This window comes from Lygodium microphyllum, chromosome 2 (assembly GCF_053477565.2).
Source record: "Lygodium microphyllum isolate KBCC chromosome 2, Lygodium_microphyllum_v1.1.10, whole genome shotgun sequence".
Taxonomy (NCBI): domain Eukaryota; kingdom Viridiplantae; phylum Streptophyta; class Polypodiopsida; order Schizaeales; family Lygodiaceae; genus Lygodium; species Lygodium microphyllum.
Genome location: NC_141136.1, coordinates 159,566,349 through 159,587,715, shown reverse-complemented (window position 1 = coordinate 159,587,715; position 21,367 = coordinate 159,566,349). Strand labels below are relative to the sequence as shown.

General features: G+C 39.3%; 1 protein-coding gene across 3 annotated transcripts in view; it reads left to right on the top strand.

The window, feature by feature from the left end:
* Positions 1 to 19,199, top strand: part of LOC148040537 (uncharacterized) — a 79,021-nt gene extending 59,822 nt beyond the window's left edge. The window contains exons 2-4 of one of the 3 annotated variants that reach the window (XR_015694951.1): positions 10,739 to 12,028; positions 12,458 to 12,623; positions 18,910 to 19,199. Coding sequence is in view for 2 of the 3 variants with exons in the window: in XM_087700605.1 (XP_087556731.1) it covers positions 10,739 to 11,992 (1,254 nt within the window). In the remaining variant the exon portion in view is untranslated. Of the gene's footprint in view, positions 1 to 10,738; positions 12,265 to 12,457; positions 12,839 to 18,909 lie in introns of those variants that run through there. The other 2 variants (XM_087700605.1, XM_087700598.1) reach the window with 2 other exon arrangements.
* The last annotated feature ends 2,168 nt before the right edge of the window (positions 19,200 to 21,367 follow it).

The window sequence follows — 21,367 nt, the reverse complement described above, 5'->3', positions numbered from 1 at the left end:
AGAGATCTTCTTCTTTGTAAGGTCATGAAGTGGAGAAGCCATATGTGCAAAATGCTTGATGAAGCGGCGGTAATAAGAACATAAGCCAAGAAACGATCGCACCTCATGTACATCACGAAGATGAGGCCATTCTTGGATTATCCTGATCTTTTCAGGATCCATTTGAATCCCTTCAAAAGAGATGACATGCCCAAGGTAATTTATTTTATGCATGAAAAATTCACTCTTTTTACCATTTACCAAGAGTTGATTTTGTTGTAGTAATTGTAGAACAATTTCCAAGTGTTGATGATGCTCCTCTTCATTCTTGCTAAAGACAAGAATATCATCAAAGAAAGTACCGACATATTGTCGATGCTCTCTAAAGATGCGCTCCATCATTCTATTAAAGGTGGATGGTGCATTGGTTAATCCAAAAGGAACCACCAAGAATTCATAAAGACCGTATGAAGTGCAGAAAGCAGTTTTGTGTACATCTTGTGGTATTACCCTAATTTGATGATAACCACTCTTTAAATCAATGCGGCTGAAAACCTTTGAGCCTCCTAGACGATCCAAAATGTCGTCAATTCTGGGAATAGGAAACCGATTCTTCACGGTGATTTTGTTGAGGGCTCGATAATCAATGCACATCCTGAATGTGCCTTCTTTCTTTTGAACAAGAAGAACCGGTGAACAAAATGGTGAGCTACTTGGCCTAATTAGCCCACGGTTGAGTAGGTCTTCGACTTGCTTTCTGATTTCTTCTTGTTGAGGACGGCTCACACGGTATGGTGCTATATTAGGAGGAGAACTGCCCGGGATAATATCAATATGATGGTCTTCTGGCCTTTCTGGGGGAAGCTGATAAGGAAGATCTTCCAAAAAACAATCTTTATACTTTTCCAAGAGCTGAAGTTGCTCTTGGTTTTCAGCATTCATATTATCTTTTACATCAGTGACATAAAGCAGACAACATTGAACACAATCCTTAATTGCTCTAGAGACTTGCATATGGCTTACCATAGGTATGGTGTCTCCAGAAACTCCAGCTTGGATCTCGTACTTCTTGCCTTTGTTGGTGAGTTCTACCTTCTTTTTCTGAGAGAAGATGGTTGAATCTACTCTATGATTCCAGGGCATGCCAAGAATCACATCGCAACCATCAAGGTCTCCGATACAGAAGGTATCTTTGTCACTGTAGCCTTGAATTTGAAACTTGAGCTTGCCAATGTAGGGTATCACAGTCTTCACTGTGTCACCTTCATCAGCATTTAAAGCTTGGCGAACTTCTGCCGGAGTGTCCATCTCTTCATTCTTTAATCCAAGCTCTTTAGCTAATTGCAAGGAAATAATATTTTCATTCGCCCCAAGATCTATCAAGAATAGTGCTTGCTTACCTTGCAACTGTCCCCAAGCTTTTAATAATTTGCGTGTCTCTGGAGTGTGAGTTGTGTTTGCAACTACATCACTGATAGCATTGATTTTCACTGGCGACTTAGGCTTGTTGTCAGAAACCTTGCTTTGTCCCTTGTTTGGACATTGCTTCGCTATGTGGCATGTTTGTCCACATTTAAAGCACTTCCCTTCTTTCATGAAGCGTTGCTTTTCTTCTTCGGAAAATTGCTTTGCTTGTGGGTATAGATTGGAGCGAAATTGAGGAGCATTAGGAGGTGCATAGGGCTTCATCTTCTTTTGATTTGATGGTGGCTGCTTTTGCCATTGTTTTTGTTCTTCATTTGGGGCTGAATACTCTTCATCATCAGCTACTTTCTTCTTATCATTCTTTTGGAATGATTGGTTGCCATTGTGCTCCATTTCCCATGTCTCAGCATGGTCAATGAGTTCCCTGAGACTAGAACAATGATAATGATTAAGAGCAATACGAAGTTTAAAATGCAAACCTCCTTGAAACTTCCTAAGCTTTTCCGAACTGTTGATCTTCTTGAAATGTTGGACCTTCAAAAGTAGCTCCCAAAATCTCTTGGTATAGTCACCAAGTGACTCATTTTTCCTTTGCCAAAGCCGACCCCATTCCATTTTTACATCTCTTTTGAAATGAACAGGAAGAAATTGGCTTTGTATCAGGCGAACAAAGGACCGCCATGATTTTGGGGCAGCATGATCATATTCCAACCCCGTCCACCAAGTATGGGCTAAGTCGGTTAAATGTAAAGCTGCAAACTTAATCTTTTCTTTTTCTTTATACTTGTCACGACCATACAAAATTTGAAATTGACGAATAAACTTCAGAAGAAGATCAGGATTTCGGGAACCATCATACATACTGAACTTGATATTCTTTTCAAGTTGAGATAGTGACTTAGTCTTCTTATTCTTCTTATGCCTTCGTCCATGCTCGGATATTGAGGTTGAAGATGATGAAGTGCTTGATGGGGATGAAGATGGAGACGAGGGTGAAGAATGTCGACGCCTTTGACGATGATGAGGTCTTCCACGAGAAGGGTGTGACTCTTCATTACTAGAAGAGGATCCATCAGAATAGGCGCCAGATGACTTTGAAGAAGAGGATGAGCTTCGACGCGATCTCTTTCTTTGTTTTGAAGTAGAATGGGACTGCCTCTTAGAAGTAGTTGGACTTCTTGATCGGCTCCTTTCATTGGTATGGCTTTGTCTCCTTGAAGTAGATGGGCTTCTTTCCTTGAATTCTTTGGGATTCTCAACTTTTTCTAGTTTGAGAAGTTGCTCACGAATTTGCTGATTCTCCTCTCTAAGACTTTGAATGGCTTGAAGGATAGCACTCGATTGATCCATTGAGACTAAAGAAAAAAAAATATGCTCACGCATTCAATGCAAGGGCTGAAAACAAACAAACTTATAGTTGTAAGCACTACCAGTGTTGGGGGTGAGGACCGAGCCAAAGCTTTGATACCACTGTAAACGCCCCGAACAACGTAGTATGCTTAACAATTATGATATTTGCTTGTTTTTGAGATTTAATAGAAAAGAGAATGAACACTTAAAGCTGAAAATGAAAATTACTCACAAAATTACAGCCATAAAAATGTAAAAGTAATGGAGACAAGATTGAGGGTTAAAGATGGGCAACCCCCCCCGAAGGAATGTATTTCTGCTCAACCCAAGTCCCTTAGGGAAGAGCTCAGTTACAATCAACCTGAGAGTGAGAAGAAGTAATTCTCACTCTCACAAGATCATGCAAAGATGTACAAACACACATGCATTATTTATTATGCAATGATAAGAACTGATTTTTTTACAGTATGAGAGAAGAAAAAGGGGAATTCAGCCTTTCTCCATCGTTGATCAACAGTACAAGGATAGAGCTTGCTTCTTGTAGCTAAAATGGAAGAAAGAGCTCAAGAAGGAGGTGCTGTAATGAATTTACAGGCTTGCTGTCTTGTAAAACACCAGTGATAGAAGAGGGAATATGGAGGAATTTGATAATGGAGAAGTGGGGGATGATGATGGGGATGGATGGGGCCAGTTTCTGGCTATCTGTGGGTGCTGTACATGAGTTTACAGCAAAGAAAAAAATGATGCTCAATGAAGAAAAACGAGCTCTTATTTATAGGAGAGGGGAGAGCTAGTACAAAAGGGGAAAGTGGAGTAGCACAAGACAAGTGTCCAGCCACATGTCATGAGATGTGACAAGTGGTGGGACACTTGGAAACTTGTGTGACAAGTGTCTTGACACTTGTCTCTTCTTTATGGCCTTCCTTTTTGGGTTGAATACTGTCAAGAATAGAAACAACCAAATTTAGTAAGCATAGTCAGAGTACAGAACTTACTATTTTTAGAATGACATCCCTATTTTTTAGGACTAGCATTTTTAGGCTAATTCGAGGCTCCTAAAATTTAGGGACCTCCTAAAATTTAGGGATCTCCTAGAATTTAGGGACCCCCCCAATATGGGTATCATATGAAAGCTTTTTCCGTGTACATCGCAAAAATGGTATCCAAATCTTCATGTGACTTTCCTATGCAAAGAAATGTGCATTTCAAGCTTTCAGCCCACACATGCACATTATACAAGCATTTCATGATCATGCCATCTTGTTGATTGTAACTGTCTGTTCTGGTGGATCTAGCCCACACTTCAAGGCATCAATCCTTTCTGTGTGCGAGTCTAACCCTGATATACGTGAGTTCTAGTCACAGGCGCCCAATCGGGTCATATAGGTGGAAGTGTGAACTATCTTTTCTCTAACCCACCTTGTGGGTCCACCATAACCTGTGACCACTCATCAGTGGCCAGCTCCAATGCACTTTTCTTTATATCTAATTAGTGCAAAGGAAATAAATTAATAAATCATTATATATACAAATTAATGAAAAAGGATACAAATTCTGTTTCTATAGAGTTGTGACATCTGAAGCCAATCTTGTTAGTAGGTCATATGAGAAGAAGCGTCGCTATCCACGAGCCAAGGCTTCTCTTGGAAAGAAGAAGTAAGAGCCATATCCTCCTTGGCAAGTATATATACAAAGACAAACTCTATCATAACGGGGGTCGCCTTCAAATCCTTCTCCTTTGGCTTCAAATGGGGTTACTTTTGCCAACACTTCTCCTCGGGATGAGTGCCCTTCCCACAATGTGGGTACTTCGGCTGCTTCTGCTTCGAATCCTTCTTGTTCTCTTTCTTCTTTTCCTTGGCCTTCTCCTTCTGCTTCTTGTTTCCTCCTCTTGTACCTATTGTAAATACCTTGGTGGAGCCAGAACCATTGGATACTTGTTGTGCTCCAACACAAGCAGTGAAAGCTCCTCCCATAAAAGTCTCTCATGGGTCCTCAAGATGATAAGGCTGGTGTAGAAGACATTGAATCAGGGAGAGGGTAGTTGAGTCAAAAGAATCATAGCCATATCCTTAGAAGAGATTCTCCGTTCGAGAGAGGCAAGCTTATCTCTCATATCCTCCATTTTCATAATGTGCTCCTTCATAGAAAGAAAGTCATCAAGACTGAACATCCATAGGTTCTTTCGAAGGGAGATTTTGTGGACAAATGTCTTGTGTTGATACAAAGACGCAAGCTTGCTTCATACTTTCGCCACAGTCTTCAACTTGTGAACATGCACCGGAAAAGAGTCTTGCAGACTCATAAAGAGAAAAGATTTGGCTCGATACCACAAGGCAATACGGTCCATAGAAAGCCCATCGTTTGGATCCTCTTACAGACGGGGAACATGTGAAGAAACGAGCTCCCAATGATCAAAGGTGTCAAGTATACACTCCTTACAGTACTACAAGGAATAGTTGGAACCGTCTAGTTTGTCTTCTTTGGGTATAGAAGAGAGAACAGACTCTTGAGTAGAGGGTATCAAGGAAGGCATCTTCACTTCAGATGGGCCCCACTGTGATAGATGAGCAGGACATTCAGGTTTGAGGAGACCACTCTTGTCATTGATAATCATGAAACTCCCAATAATCATGTCTCTAGTCAAATGAGTGATGTGAGATAAGCTCCTCGTTTGAGTCATCAAAGCCTTGAAATTGATAAGACATCTTCCAAATTTGGAGTCACCTTGAAAGCTGCAACACAAGACAGGTAATGGAATGTGCCGATTGCACACAAAGACTGTCGCCTGAAGAAGAGAGAGGAAAAGCTGCCACCACCTCACCAAATGATGTTACCACCTCCTGAATGATGTTGCCTCCTCTTGTAGGGTTGTCGCCTTCTCCTGTACGGCTGCGTTTGCAGCAAACGCAAGGGTTAAAGACTATGTTTGATGGTTTGGGGTCCCTTGCAAAGGATCTCACCTCCGTGCTCTTGGTTAGGCTCTGATACCATGTGTGTGTGATGGAAGAAGAAACACACACACACACACACACACACACACACACACACACACACAGAGGATGAAGGAAGTATACTGCACTGACTGAAGGGAATGATGGATACAATGATGAGGACTGATCAGTCCTTGCATGCTGCCCATAGTGTCAGTGAGGCACCAGATCAGGCTGATATGATGAAGGCAACACCAATGACGGAGAGTGTCAGAGAGGAGTGTGCTGAAGATAACTTGCGGAAGAAGTGAGAGAGTGATCAATGAGGTGGCTATAAATAGCCAATGCCCTCCAAATCTGGCCAACTGCTGTAGGAGGCTGTAAATCTGGCCGACTGCAATAAATGCCCAAAAATGACTGCATTTATTGACTGGTGTGAAAAATGGGGAAAATAATGACAAAAAATAATCAGCAGTCGTGGAGTAGTTTGATACTAGCCAGAGGTGGAAACCTCTTGATAGACTAGGGAAATGCACAAGAAATGTGCTTGAAATGGGAGAAATGCACACTAAATTGTAAGAGCTCCCATGTCTCCGTTAAACTCTGTCAGGAGCTCACAACTGGGAGATGACAGATTGACATGACTAAAGCAGGCAAGCTAACATTATTGATTGTAGATTTCTATGTTCTTTTATCTCTTTTCTCTCTCTCCCTTTCTCTTGTGTTCATTGTCTTTCAGTCTTGTCTATATGCTTTCGCATTAGTTGCACTGTGATAGCATGGCGTGTCTATATGCTTCCGTATTAGTTGCACTTTTAACAGCATGGTGTGTTGGGAAAGATGGGGATAGTTGAGGAAAGATTGTAGTCCTAAAATTTGCAGATATAGAAAAGAGGGAAAGCTTTCGTGACACACAGGAAAGCACTCCAAGGGCAAAAAATATTTCTCAATGAGGACCTTGTGTGTGCCCAAGTAGCACACAGGAGAGAGCACATGTCGCACATCCTTGAGGCAAGAAAAGAAGGAAAGTATGTTGTATATTGTGATCGACAAGTGATTATTATGGAGTGCTCGTTTGCTTGACGGTGTGCAACCTATGAGACCTTGTGTATGACGACTTGGAACTGTAATGGGGCTTTAAGAGTTGATGCATGATACTTTGAAGATACTTTCAAGAATTTGGACATTTCTATGTACATAGACACACTAGTGTGTGGTTAGTAGCTTACTTGGTGTATGTGGATACAAATGGGAGAGTACATATCGACCTCAACCCAGGAGACCTAGAGAGATGAGGGGTTTAGGTGGCATAGCTATTCTGTTCAGAGAAACGTTGCAACATATGATCCATGTGATGCATAGAGACATGGAAGCAAGCTACAAGATACATGTGGATTAAAGTATGGAAAAATCGATCTAGGATATCTATATTATAGTATGTTACTTATCCCCCCCATACCGTAGATTTGCCACTAGAGGGAGATCTCCGTATGTATCACTTTATGAGGACATCACGAGATTCAGTAGTATTGGGAATGTCTTACTAGCAGTTGATTTCAATGCCCGCATAAGGAATGGCCATTTTGCTTTCTATAACATAAGTATTGAGATGTTTCGAGAGCTTGCATTGGATGAGGCGGGTTTACTCAGATGAGCCCAAGATAGAGAGTTGATGGAATATGGAGCACACCTACTGGCATTGGGGAGTGCACATGGGCTGGTTATCCTTAATGGAAAATCACATTGGCCAGGACCAAATGGTTTCACATGCTAGAATAATAAGAAAGGAGCAAGTACAATGTATTACTTGATTGGTTCATCGAGCTTAATACCAGATATTAGGAGTTTTGAGATCTTAGGTAGACTGATTGGCTTAGGAGCAAACGATGCTATCTTGACTTTCACAATGGCATGTGGCTGTGTATCGGAGACACAATCATATGTACCATATGTACCTAGATTCCCATGGTATGCATTTATGGAGGCATCCTCACATGTATATGACACTATTGCCTTAAACTCATTCATGCTGTTAGATTTGCAGAGTCCATTAGATGAGTTCACGAGACATCTGGTTGAGATACTACATACTTTAGTAGCCCATGCCTTTTTGCACATGATTCCATCCACTGTCACCAAGATGCTCAACCCTACAAAATGGAAATTGTCCGATTGTTTCAAGTGCCTATTTGTGACCATTTGGGGTCACTTTTGGGGTAAGTTGTAGGTGTTGTTTACTCTTCCTCTCCACAACACACTTGTACATACCCCAAATCTCTCTCTCTCTCTCTCTCTCACCCCTTGCCTCCCTTGTAGCAATATACTCTCTCCCTCTCTTTCCCTCTCTTTCCCTCTCTAATTTCAAATTCAAATTTCAAGCTCAACTTTTAAGATCTCTATTCTCAAATTGTCTTTCCTCAAGCTCTCTGACCCCACTCCCTTAAGCTGTCCTTTGCCATATCTCCACCCAGCCTCCACTTTCAAGCTCTCCATCGGCCATCCTCTCTATCCTCAATCTCTTAATATGTAAACTTCTAGTATAAAGTCTCTAAATGTTTAAAGTGTATTACTTTGAGTTCCCAACATTCAGTTTAGGTATTAAATTTATATGTACAATTTTTTTCATCGGACGTAGGTCCAAGATTTATTAGTCCGATTAGTATTGCACTAGTATTGGATGATACTAATTGGACGCCATCGGACATGACAACCGTGCCTGGAGGAGATATAGTGGAGTATGTGTGCTCTATATGAGACAATGATAGGCAAAGTATGGGCACCAAGGGCTATCTTAAACTGAGTCATCAGCACTATCAGGGTGGAACAAGGATGCCCACTCTCAGCCACCTTGTTTGGGCTCTATGTGAGATCTCAGATATATTGATTAAGAAGGAGGGGTTGGAGCGAGTTTAGCTAGATTGTTGGTCTCAATATTGCTTTATGCAGATGACATTGTGCTTATATCCAACCTGCCTAACGAACTATAGAGACATTTGGATGCACTGCTAGTCTTTTGCAAAGATAGAGACCTTTAGATGAACCTTGAGAAAACCAAAGTTATCATATTCAACACCTTAGCTGCTTGGGTGACGAGATCTGAGCATCAGTTTACTTCGGTGGAGAGTCAATGGAGTCTGTTAGACAGTATGCATACTTGGGAGTCACTTTCAACAAACCACAATTTTCTTGGAGAGACACATTGGAGCTTGACTGGCACGAGCATATGCAGCATTGGGTGTATTGGAGAGACAGTGTGCACACATGCAACTCCATGAGCCATGCACTAAATTGTGGATCCTTGATGGTTACACCCACACTCGTCTATGGGGCAACCATTTGGGGCCAAAGCCTCTATCACACAAGAAGACCATGATGGACTAGAGGGAGTTTTATGATGGATGGACGCTTATGGAGTGACCATTAGTCATGATGATATCATGTATGATATGAGCAAAAAGAGGAACCCCACTTGAGATCATCAAAATGGAGATAGGGGTAGCACCTATGGTGGTTGAGGCATTGCTTTCGGCAGTGACTTACATAGATTATGGGAGCTTGCTCAGAATAGATACCCACAACTAGCATTGGCTTCATCTAGACAGTTAGCAGTAGAGGGTGACAGACATTACTGGTATGCTCAGATGGGTATATGGATGAGTTTGCATGGCATGCAGGTTGAGAGATTATCCCCATATGATTACAGTTTGGATCGCCCTAGACTCGAGCTTAGCAATCAGAGTTGAACCATAAGGAGCTATTTTCTTCAGCTCTCTGAAGATGGTTTTGTCACTTGGCTGAGCTATATGGATACTTAGTTGCCACATGGCTACGTACGGCTATTGGGAAAATCCACACCTCAACGCATCACTTAAGGATGAAGACAGGCAGATAGGAGGGTATGGAGATTGAGGATTACATGTGCCAACTTTGTGCTAGAGAGCTAGAGATTGAGGAGCATTATATTTGTTGATGCATAGTATATTGTGATATTCGAGGTAGATCTCATTGTTTCGAGAGGGTTTCAGCTCTTTGCGATGACAGATGATGCAGTCTAAAGATTAGAGATGTTTGGGATTTTTTCTTTTGGAGCTAGGCGGCTCATACAACCTTATCATAGATAGATTAGAGCTACCATTGAGTGCCATAGAAGACAGATGTTGAGGCACCTCAACCACAAAGAGCTACATATCCACTTGAGGGAGATACTTCACTAAGGAAAATAACATTCCTTTCTTTTTTTTGCCTTCTTTCTTAGTAGTATCACTTACATCTACACCATACATATATTCTTATAGAGTATGTCGCCTAACATCTAGTCTCATAGGCATATCTTTTACATTTTAAGATAAGAGATACATTTCTTTGTATGTTTTGGTGGTCTCATAGGCTGCATTGGCCTTTTAGAGGTTCTAAAATACTCTTTCTTTCTTTGTTTCTTTCTCCATTAAAGCCATCTATAATGAAAATAGTCACACAAAGATTTGCATAAATATGAAGCTAGTACTAACTCTCCATTCTTGCCAGCAATTTGTAGTGAGTATAATGTGTATATTGCACAATGTAAGTGTCTATTTTTGTAAAGCTACCGTAGTAGCTTGTACTAGAATTACCCACACATTTGTACTTTGGACCTTGGTTTATTAACACACACACACACACACACACACACAATTTTAATTTGGGTTCTTACTTCAGACCAAGGCCGAAACTCTGTTTCACAACTCCGAAACACGTTTCCATTTCATTGTTTCTGACTCTTGGCGACTATGATGTGGATACCCATTTGATTAGTGACTAAGCAAACTTTGTAGCAACTTGTTTCCTTCTTCATTGTCTGGTGGCTGCTAGTTTTCTATTTGCTCAGTCCAATTTCTCATTGATCAACAAAATGAGAATTTGAAGAAGTCCCTGCTATCCTCAATTAGAGTCATGTCCTCAAAACACCTTCAAATCATAGTTACAAGAAACAACTTGATGGAAGTTGATTGGTGTGTGGGTTTAGTGCAGAATGGATTTCAATTGTGTCAATAACTATTTTTCCTTTGTTTCAGGTCTTTGAATTTGCGCTGTTTGATGATAGTTTTGATGTTAGAAGTCAAGACTTGGAAAGGCTTTGGATAAAGTATGTCACTCTTGGTCGTTATGATGATGTGGAAAGGCTTTATGGAACCCTGGATTCAAAGGGTTTTCCTCCTGATTTTGTGATTTGCACACTTATGCTTGATATGTACTGCAATCTGAAAAGACTTGATAAAGCTAAAGAAATGTACGATAGGATACGAGAACTTGGTTTTGTACCTGATGTAGCTGCTTGTACACAATTGATTGACTTCTACTGTGTTTCTGGGAATCCTGAGACTGGTGAAATGCTGCTAGTACAGATGGAAAATGAAAAGGTTCATGGAACTATTGATACTTATTTGGCAGTGCTGAAGGGTTATGGACAAGCGGGTAAGGTTTCAGATGCAGTTAGAATATTTAGTGCAATTAAGTATGATCAGTTCTTAAGTCCAAAGATGGACACAAAGGTGTATTCAGCAGTTATGGATGCTTACACACAGGCAAAGATGTTTCCATCTGCAGTAATGACTCTTGAAGAATTATTATTCTTAGGTTTTATACCAGAAGATGAATCTGTTGCTTTTTTGATTTCTTCATTTGAAACGAAGAATCAGTTTGAGAAGGCATTAGATGTGTTATTGAAGCTTGAAAGTAAGGCAGTGAGGCCAGGGCCTGAGACTCTCACTGCACTTATTAGCTGGTTTGGTAAGCTGGGTCTAGTTGAAGAAGCAGAGGTTCTATTTAGAGAGCTGGAAAAGAAAGCTGAGATACCTGCATGCAAAGCTTATTCTAATATTTATGCAACATATGCAAGGGCAGGATCACTGGAAAAGGCACGGAATATCCTAGATTCTGTCAAGGCAAAGAAGGTGGAGCTAACTGACTGGGCATTTGAACAGATGATACGGTCTCTTCTTGATGGTAAAGAGCTTGAAGAGGCACAGTCTTTGCGAGATCAGATGGTTTCTCAGGGTTACACACCGTCAGATGAAATCGAGAGAGCCTTGTTAGGGTTCCAAGCTGGCAGTTTATTTGAAGTTCCGAGTTCATCTTTGGAGGCACAAAGTGTGCCTCCAGATGCACCAAGTCCACCTTCAGAGGCTCAAAGTGCTCCTTCAGAGTGTCAAAATGTGCCTTCAGAGGCAGAAGCTACACATGTAGAGGCACAAAGTGATTCTGCTTCAAAGCAGGAGAGTGATATATCCTTGAATGGAGAAACTAACATTAGTAGGTTCCCTGAGTAAAGTACACTGTAGAAACAGTTCCACAAAGTCAATAAGGTGAGTACTTAATTTTCCACCAGCCAAGCATACTTGAAGCTGTTGCCTATGGTACTAATGAGATTGCCTTTTAGTTGGAAAAGCAGAGCTGTTAACCTGTATGTCCTAATGAGATTGCCTTCTAGTTGGAAAAGCAGAGCTGGTTTTTACTTGCATGAAATGTTAATTAATGTAGGGTGAACTTTGTCCTTCAGACTTCTGTTACACTCTACACTTTTAAGTTCTACTTCAGAATTCTGTATGAGCCCTTTTACTTCAGGCTTCTATTGATATCAATGCTTTAAAAATTTCCCAAAAATATTCTCTTCTGGGAGGAAGTTGTCTAAACGAATGTTTTGAAATCTAACAGAAGTTACTCTGCATGTGACACTTTCTGGGTCTTTTGTAGCAGGTTTTCAATTTGCTGCTTTTCTTTGTCTTCATTAACAGGCTCAGGTCATTGGCTTTCAGCATGAATGATCTTGCTAATACTGAACTTCAGCATTTTTAGCGACTCATCTCGTCTTCCAACATCAGTGGTACTTAAGTGTAAAGGAGCTGTATATAGACGCTTGCTTTACTTATTGGATGTGCATGAAACTCACTTCATCTTCAGGTATGGTTGAATTCAAATTCTCCGAAACACGTAAGACATTTAATCCTGATCATTATTCTTCTTGTGGATAAAGTTGGAGTGAACTTTAAAATGCATGTCATCTAGCGGTACATCAAAAGATTTAACAGTCTTACCAGCAAATATGTATGCTGCACCAGGCCTCCGCTTTCTTTGTATCGGAGGTTTGAAGGTTTAAATGCTGTATTATAATCTCTTATTTGATTAGAGACTATGCATGAGGGGTTTTAGGTCCTTGTGAAATGCATGTAATAGCCTTGTTGATGATCAGTTGGAATGGAGTGCAATCTCCTGGAATGACAATCTTTGGCTCTTACTGGTTGAAGAAATCAGAGGCAAAGTATTAGGCGAGATGGAACAAATTTGTAAATGCGTACAAAGAACTTGCTCCATCTCCTTTGTATGGATGAATATGCCTTTGTAAAGGTATTTGTATAGGCCAAAATGGCACTATGCATGGCCCTTTGAGGACTTAGTGATGTTGAGTCCTTGGGATTTCACCTCACAAGCAACTGAGAGGCTCTTCCCCTTTGATGGAATGCTTACACCAAATCCCAATATCATAAACAACCATTTTAATAGGTTTCTACTTGAGTAAAATGGTGGAAGTATTACTTCCATGGTGGAGCATGTCAGCCAGTTTGGTAATCAGTCAGGCATCCTCCATGCCATTGCCTATATGAGGCAGCAATCATCAGCTCTCCTTTGCCATCTTCTTGCCATCACCTCCATATCTTCCCATCACTTGCGAGTTCGTCCCCGTGTGCTTTCACTTACGCACTCCCACACATGCAGGGGCTGATTGTTTGCAGCCTTGTATCAGAGTTCCTTTCTCGTGTTCATCTTGTCTCTCTTATCTCTTCTCAGTTCGTGTTGGAGTTCCTGCTTATATTGTGTACTCACACATTGTATCATCCCAAACAAGAGGAATTGGAATTGAATCAGGCCAAGACGCCCTCTAATGTTGCTGTGTTTTGCTTCAGCTTGCTTCGTTTTCATCAAAACTGCTGTGCTTTTATTCTTGCTTGCCTTGTCTCGCCTCAGTGGAGCCTGTTCAGGTTATGGGACACATCGAACAGTAGTCATCATCAACTAAGCAGCTGTTGTCATCATCCTTATAGCCTCATTTTACTTTTTGTAGGTCTGTTGAAGGACATCAAATGGCTCACCAGTGCAATTGGTAGGATTGGGTGGACCATGAACACGATAGAGACCAAACTGAGGGCCTTCACCTTGCTATTATGGCACACTTTGTGGAGATGTCTGTCTTGCCGTATCTATCTGAGGAGAAATTGGATGACACCAACTATGCCTTGTGCGTGTCTTGCAAGGTAGAGTGCATCCTTGATACCTTTGACCTCTAGGACTTATATTACCTAGTTAGTGCCCTGCCCTATGGTGGATCCTCATGTTGGATCCATTGCCCATTGAGCAATGCTTTGGGATTGGCTCAACTCTTGAGCCCAATCATTCCCATTCACAAGCTAGCATGACTCTGTGCTAGTGCATATCCAGCCTATTCGTTTCCTAGCCAAAGTTGGGACATGATTATTATCTCAGTATTAGGTTTGAATATTCAACAATGGATTATAAAGAGTTGAAAACATGTTCCAACTTTGTCCCAAACAAGATGTGGTCCCTCATGATCAAGGAAATCTCGTTTTGGTATTTCAGAGTTGTTGGAAAGAGAGATTGGGCTATTGCTACTTGTTTTTGGAGCCATTTCTTACCCATTAGAGATCATTTTGGTCAAGGAAGTTGTGTATTCCTGCTTGGGTGAAGCTAGTGATCGTGATTGATACTCTTTTGCTTGAAGATTATAGCCTTTGATGCTTCCTTTGCTATGGGTGAATCTATTTGGGACTGGAAACTGGGTCAATGGCTCAATTTCACTAAATTCTTGTGAGAAATCTTTGAAATTTCTCTCTTTCTCCAACCATTTCTTAGTTTTGTTGCAAGTCTTATAGCAATCCAACCACCATCGGAGGTGAAGATTTTGGGTGTATCTTTGTTGTAAACCCTAATTTACAGCATCAATTAGGGTTTAGTAGTGCATGCTGGACATTGAAGATTCCAAGACTTGAATTATTTAGGGATGAATGTGATTTTCAATTGAACTTGGTGGAAAATTGGCCAACCTTCAAATTTGGGGCATTTCCACTCTTTTGGAAGTTGGTGAAGTTCAACTTATTGCTTGAATTAAGGGGCAAATTAGATTAAAGACTTACTGGTCACTTTGAAGAGTAAGGGGAGTTTGGATTGTGAAGGGGATTGGAAGAATCCGATTATAAATCAACTTCTAATTCAATGAAGCTAAAGAATTATTGAAAGGGGTGCCAGTTTTGGGGCCAAATGGGTGTCAATTGTCTAAAGATTAGTAGATAAATTTATATTTTCAATTTTGCAATAAATTTTTAGTGTTGAAATTAAGTTGTAATCAGAAAATTATCACCCATTTACTGAAGGAAGACTGGTTTCATGGTTCCATGGTCGGGATACCATCAAATCCTTTGATTTGGTGGACTCGTGGCACTTGATTGCAACTTGGGATCATTGCAATCTTGCCAAAATTGCTCTTAGTAGTGAATTACAAGCAACATGTCTTCACACGGTCATATGCAATAAGCTGGAGAGGATGCATCATTCCTGGGTCATTCATGTGGTGAAGGGGAAAATTCAATGAGTAATTTTGGACATGGTTCTAAGTATGGACATCAAGTTGAAAACATGGGAAATGACCCAAATGTTACTAGTTCTATGCATCAAGAGGTTGAGGACCAGCAAGAGGTTGAAGAATTTGATAATAGATTGGATATGAACAATAGTAAAACTCTTTGCTGAATTGGCAAAGGATCCCTAGTTTACTCGATTCTTGAATGCTCCAAGGAAGGACAACAAAGGCAAACAAAAGAAAACCTCTTCTAAAGCTTCGGGACAACCGCAAGAATTGAAGGAGATGCCTAAGCCTTCTTTGGAAGAGCCCAAAAAGCTTGACGAGTACAAACGGTTGGTACCTGTTGAACAAGTAGTGCAAATGCATGGCCAACTTAGTAGCGTCAATCCATGGGAGTATGGATAACAAGGTATTCATGTAAATGTAAGCATGGGGCAACAAGGATACTTTAGTGGAGGTACCCTTTTTTAGGCTATGGTTGAACATGCACCATCTATGGGAATGCATGGCACAAATCACTATGGTATGAAGTGGGCAATGCATGGCTTACAACACCCAATGCATCCGAGTAATGCAAGAGGAAGAATGCACAATTCCATGTATGGCAACATAGGCATGCTGCTTAGGGCACAAAGTGGGCCATATGGACATGTATCTACATCCAAAGGGATTGTTGGTGCACTAGGATTTGGTGCTAGTCATGCCAATGCATTTAATAGTGCAAGTTTTTATGTAAATACAACAAATGGACCCTTTTTGAAGTAGCATATTTATGATAATTTGACACCCATAGGACAACCAAAGCACTATGATGAAGGTGGTAAGAGGGAAGTTTAACCCTTTTTGTGGTGCACAAGATAGGTTGAAAGCATAGCTGTTTGATGTAGCCTATAGTGGAGGCAACTTCGCAGAGGCATCTAACATATGCAAGGCATCCATATTCTTGAAGGAAAACGTATTGCGGCGGTGGTCTACACTTCTCATTCAGGGAAAGACATCTCTACTTGGGTCACGTTTGAGAAAATGTTTGCTTCAAATTGGTAGAGAAGTACCTTTGAAGTAGACATTATGACAGTATGGAATCAGTTGGATTTCAAGGATTGCAAGAACTTGGATCAGTACAACAAGAAGTTTTGGGATGCTTTATTGCCTATTACTTCTTATTGGTCAATATCATTCCATGACTAGGTGGAGAAGTATGTTTGTGGTTTGCCAAAGGGTATACATGATTTTGACATGAAGTCCACTGTTTCTAGCATGTCTTAGCTCATAGAAACTGCTATTATAGCCAATGCATTGCTATGTGGAAATGATGCAAGGTTCTAGGACATTGATGCCATGTCTCATGTCAAAGCGGTTAAGGCTAAGAAAAAAGAAAAATCCAAAATAAAGACTGAAAATGAGGGCAGATTTAAAAATAGGGCAAGAAAGACGAACAAATGACACATAGAGAGTGGAAAAAATGATGCACGACATAAGGAATTGATGGTTGCAAATAAATGCTTTATTTGTGACTAGGAAGGGCACATGGCAAGGAGTTGTCCTAATAGGTAGCAAGTTGAAAAAGATGATAACAAGGGAAAGAAAGGCAAAACCACTACTAGTTTAGTGTTTGATATAGTGGCAGATCAACCCAATGATGATATTACTAAACTTTGTAGGACGGGCAAAATTAGAGATCAGCATGCATTGATTTTTCTTGATGCAGCGGCACGATCAAATTTTCTCTCTTGATATGGTAACCCGTTTAGGCATAAGAGAGCATGAGATAGGGCCCATGGGTGAGATTAATATGGCATGCAAGGGACACAGAGCCAATCACTCCTATCATTGGAAAGCTTCGCTAGCACATTCAAAGTTATGTGGACAACGAAGAGTTCTTTATTGCTCCTTTGGAAGGATATGATGTCTTGCTTGATATGCATTGGTGCCATCATCTGCATGTAGTGATTGATACTCATTAGAAGATTGTGACCCTTTTGTATAGAGACAAATTTCATAATTTGTATGTAAAATTGTAAGGGAAATCTATTCATGTTGTATTTGCTTTTGCTATTTCCAAAGTAATGAAAAGTCATATTTCAGCTTACTTGGTTTTTACTAAGAATAAGAGTGACAACGAAAATGTTGGGAGTGTGACTTGTTTGGATAAATATCACATGCTATTTGTGCGAATGTATGTTGATTGCTTTCTTAGTCACTTCTGGGATACTTATCACTTGAAAGGCCTGAGGGTCATGTCATAGATTTGATCCTTGGTAGTAGTCTTCCTAACAAGCCACTTACAAAGTTAGTACAACTTAGTAAAATGAGATAGAGTTAAGTTATGAGTTGTTAGAGAAAGAGTTGATTCAACCTAGTTCATCTTTGTTTTGTTCTCAAGTATTTCTAGTGCAGAAGAAGGATGGGTTGTGGTGTATACGCATTGGATATTGTGCTTTGAACAAAATCATGATAAAGAACATATTTTCGATCCCTAGGATCGATGATATCTTGGACAGATTGTTAGGGATATCTATTTTTAGTTGCATATATTTGAAAAGTGGTTACCATCAAATTTTAATTGGGTATGAGAATGTATCCAAGACAGTCTTTTGAATATCTTTTGGTTTGTATGAGTTTCTTGTCATGCCATTTGGGCTTACAAATGCTCTTGCCATGTTTAATAGAATGATGGATCACATCCTTTCATAGTATAGGGAATTTGTGGACACTTTCTTTGATGACATGATTGTCTTTTCGAAGAATTAGACAGAGTATCACGAGTATTTGATAATAGTATTCAATGAGATGTACAAGCATGGATTGTTGATTAATGTCAAGAAAAGTGAAATTTTTTTACACGAGATTGACTTTTTGGGCCACATTGTATTGGTTGATGGCATTTATATGGACCTTGCTAAGATTGAGGTAATTCATTCATGGCCATATCTTTGGAATATTAATGAGATTCGCTATTTTATGGGTCTTTGTTTGTACTAGAGGAAGCATATTCAAAACTTTGTTGAAATTGTTTCTCCATTACATATTTTGCAAAAGAAGAATGCACAATTTAGATGGACAATATTGTAAATTTTAGCATTTAACGCATTAAAGGATAAAGTGACTTCGGATCCCGTGCTTAAATTGTATGATCTTAAGAAATCATTTGTTGTGTAGTGTGATGTATGTGTGAATATCATTGGGGTTGTTTTAATGCAAGATGGTCGTGTAATTGCTTAAGAGAGTTGTGTTCTCCATGGTATAGAGAGAAATTTGTAAGTCTATGAGAAAGAGCTCTTGGCTATAATTCATGTATTTTCTAGATACAAGCGCTATCTTTTAGGAATTGATTTCATGGTGTAAATATACTATTAGACTTTGTGTCACTTTTTGACTCAAACCAAGTAATCTGAGAAGTATGTGCGGTGGGTAAACTTCTTGCCTATGTCTTACTTTCAGATTATGCACATACATGGCAAAAATAATATAGTGGTCGATGCATTGTTTTATAAGCTTTAGTTATCAATTGTCAACCTGATTTATTACATTGAGTTAGATGCCATGAAGAATCAGTATACTGCTAAATCAGACTTTTGAAATGTATATGATCAGATTTATAATGGTTGGAGACATGATGATGTACTTTGAGAGAGCTTTCTCTTGATGCATGGATGACTATGTGTCATAAAGTAGTTGAGGACCAAGGTGATGATTGAGAGTCATGCTAAATCTATTCACCAATGGATGCCAAATGGTTTGAGGATGAGTTGGCATACCATCCTCAATTGTTGTAGCTTTACATCGTACTTTTTAATTAGAACTGACTTTAGATTAAACCCAATTAGGTTTAGCAAAGCTGTGATCCATAGTACTACTTGATGCTTGTGATGGAGCTAGCACCTCCCCTCCTTAGTGATTGACAACTACTAGACGTTGTGGATCTTGTATGTATTTAGCATATATTTAGGTTATTGTAGCTAATGATATGTTTGCTAGGAGATCATTATTGAGTGTCTTAGGCACTATGTTTAGTATACATATGGTATGGTTTATTATTTGCAACCCTGAAACTATACATTTGCATGAGTTAATGATGATTATGGATTGATTACTGAATGCTGGTATATTTCAGTGTATGGTCATTACTTTTTAGTGGTTCTCAGTTGATTATATGGACAATATATATTATGATGCCAAGAATGTCTTAGCCATGGTTTATGCTATGCTATAGTTTTGTCAAATTAATTGAGTTGATGATTAATGGATCCATTGTATGATAATCTGACAATGTTTTTGAGTGTCTTTGTAAGTCTTATGTTATGCCATGTTGATTTGTATTTTTTAGCATATGTTGGGTATGTAAAATGGTTGAATAAGAGTATGTAATGTTGTATTGACTATGATGTCTTGTGAAAAATTTTAGTGTAATATTTTTGTTTTGATGCATATGGCATTCCAATGGGAGACGATTGGAAGGATTCTAAGGGGGAGGGTTGTCATGAGAACATGTATTTTTGCAAGTCTTACTTAACATGATTAATTTTAAATCGTATTTTTAAGTATATGTTGCACATATGAGATGCAACTAAGGTTAGTGCAAATAAATGATTTCGGGATCCAAGGGAATCAGTGGATGTCAAATGTAAAAGTTGCAATTAGCTATGTCATACATCTATTAGGTGGTATTTGGTTTCAGTTATTAATTTAAGTCATTTGTTTGGCAATGTGTCAAGGTGATACTAGAGATGTGACATTTAATGATTCTTAGCGTTGATCTAATGGTCAAAAATGGCATAGGGACACTTGGGAGATGAAGTGGTCTAGCCAAATTTTTTACTTGTCAGTCATACTATTTCTTTGGACATCATAGTGATTACTATTTTAAATTTTAATAATTTTTAGACTAAAAACTAATATAATAATATAGATAGTGCTAGACATTTAATTTAGAAGTTTGTTACTTGGTAAAACTTGTCGATGTAAGCTTGGAAAAAGTTGAATTAAGATTGGACAAAGAATGAAATTTGGTTTTTGCATTTTGGAGTTGTTGGGAAGAGAGATTGGGTTGTTGTTGCATACTTTTTGGGTCATTTTTCCATTGGAGACCATTTTGGTGAATGTGGCTGTATATTCTTGATCACAAGAACCTAATGATCGTGGGCGACTCTCCCCTGAAGATAACAGCCTTTGATGCTCCATTTGCTATTGGTGAATCCATTTGAGGATTGGAAAATTGGGTCAACAGCTCAATTTTACTAAATTCTCATAAGTGTTTTTTTTTGTGTGTATATGCAGTGATTATCTTTGAAATCTCTTTAGTATTCTCTCTATTTAATCATTTTTTAGTGTTGCTTCAAGTCGTATAATAATCTAGTCATTGGAGGTCAAGAGTTTGGGTGAATATATGCTGTAAAATTTGATTTATAATAGAAATTAGGGTTAAACAACTACGTCGAAAAGTGTATTAGCCATTGAAGACCTTAAGATCTGAATTATTCAAGGTTGAAAGTGATTTTCAGCTAAAATTAGGTGGAGCAAACCATTGAATTTGGGGCATTTTTCCTCTTCTTGGGATTAGATCAAAGGCTTGTTGGCCACTTTTGACAACAAGGAGATGAAGGGGATTGGAAGAATTCCATTGTAAATCAACTTCTACTTCAATAAAGCTAAATAAATATCGGAAGGAGTTGTAGTTTTGGGGCCAACCCATTGTCCATTGTTCATTATTCAAAGATTAGTAGGTAAATTTGTATTTTCAATTTCGCAACAAATGCTTAGTGTTGTAATTAAGTTGTAATCAAGGAATTACGACCCATCCATTGAAGGAAGATTGGTTTCAACACTCGACATAATGGGATTGGGTCACATGGACGAGGGATAGCAATTGTGCTTTCACAATTGGCACATTATGAGGGAGCGATGAAAAGAAAAAGAAAGGGAAGAAATCAAAGCAATAGTAGAAAGGTAAGGAAAATGATGAGGAGCCCAATAGTCATCTCAAGGACCTTGACTATATATAGATGACTCATTTTGAGATATGCAAAGATGACTCATTTGGAGAGAAGGTGTT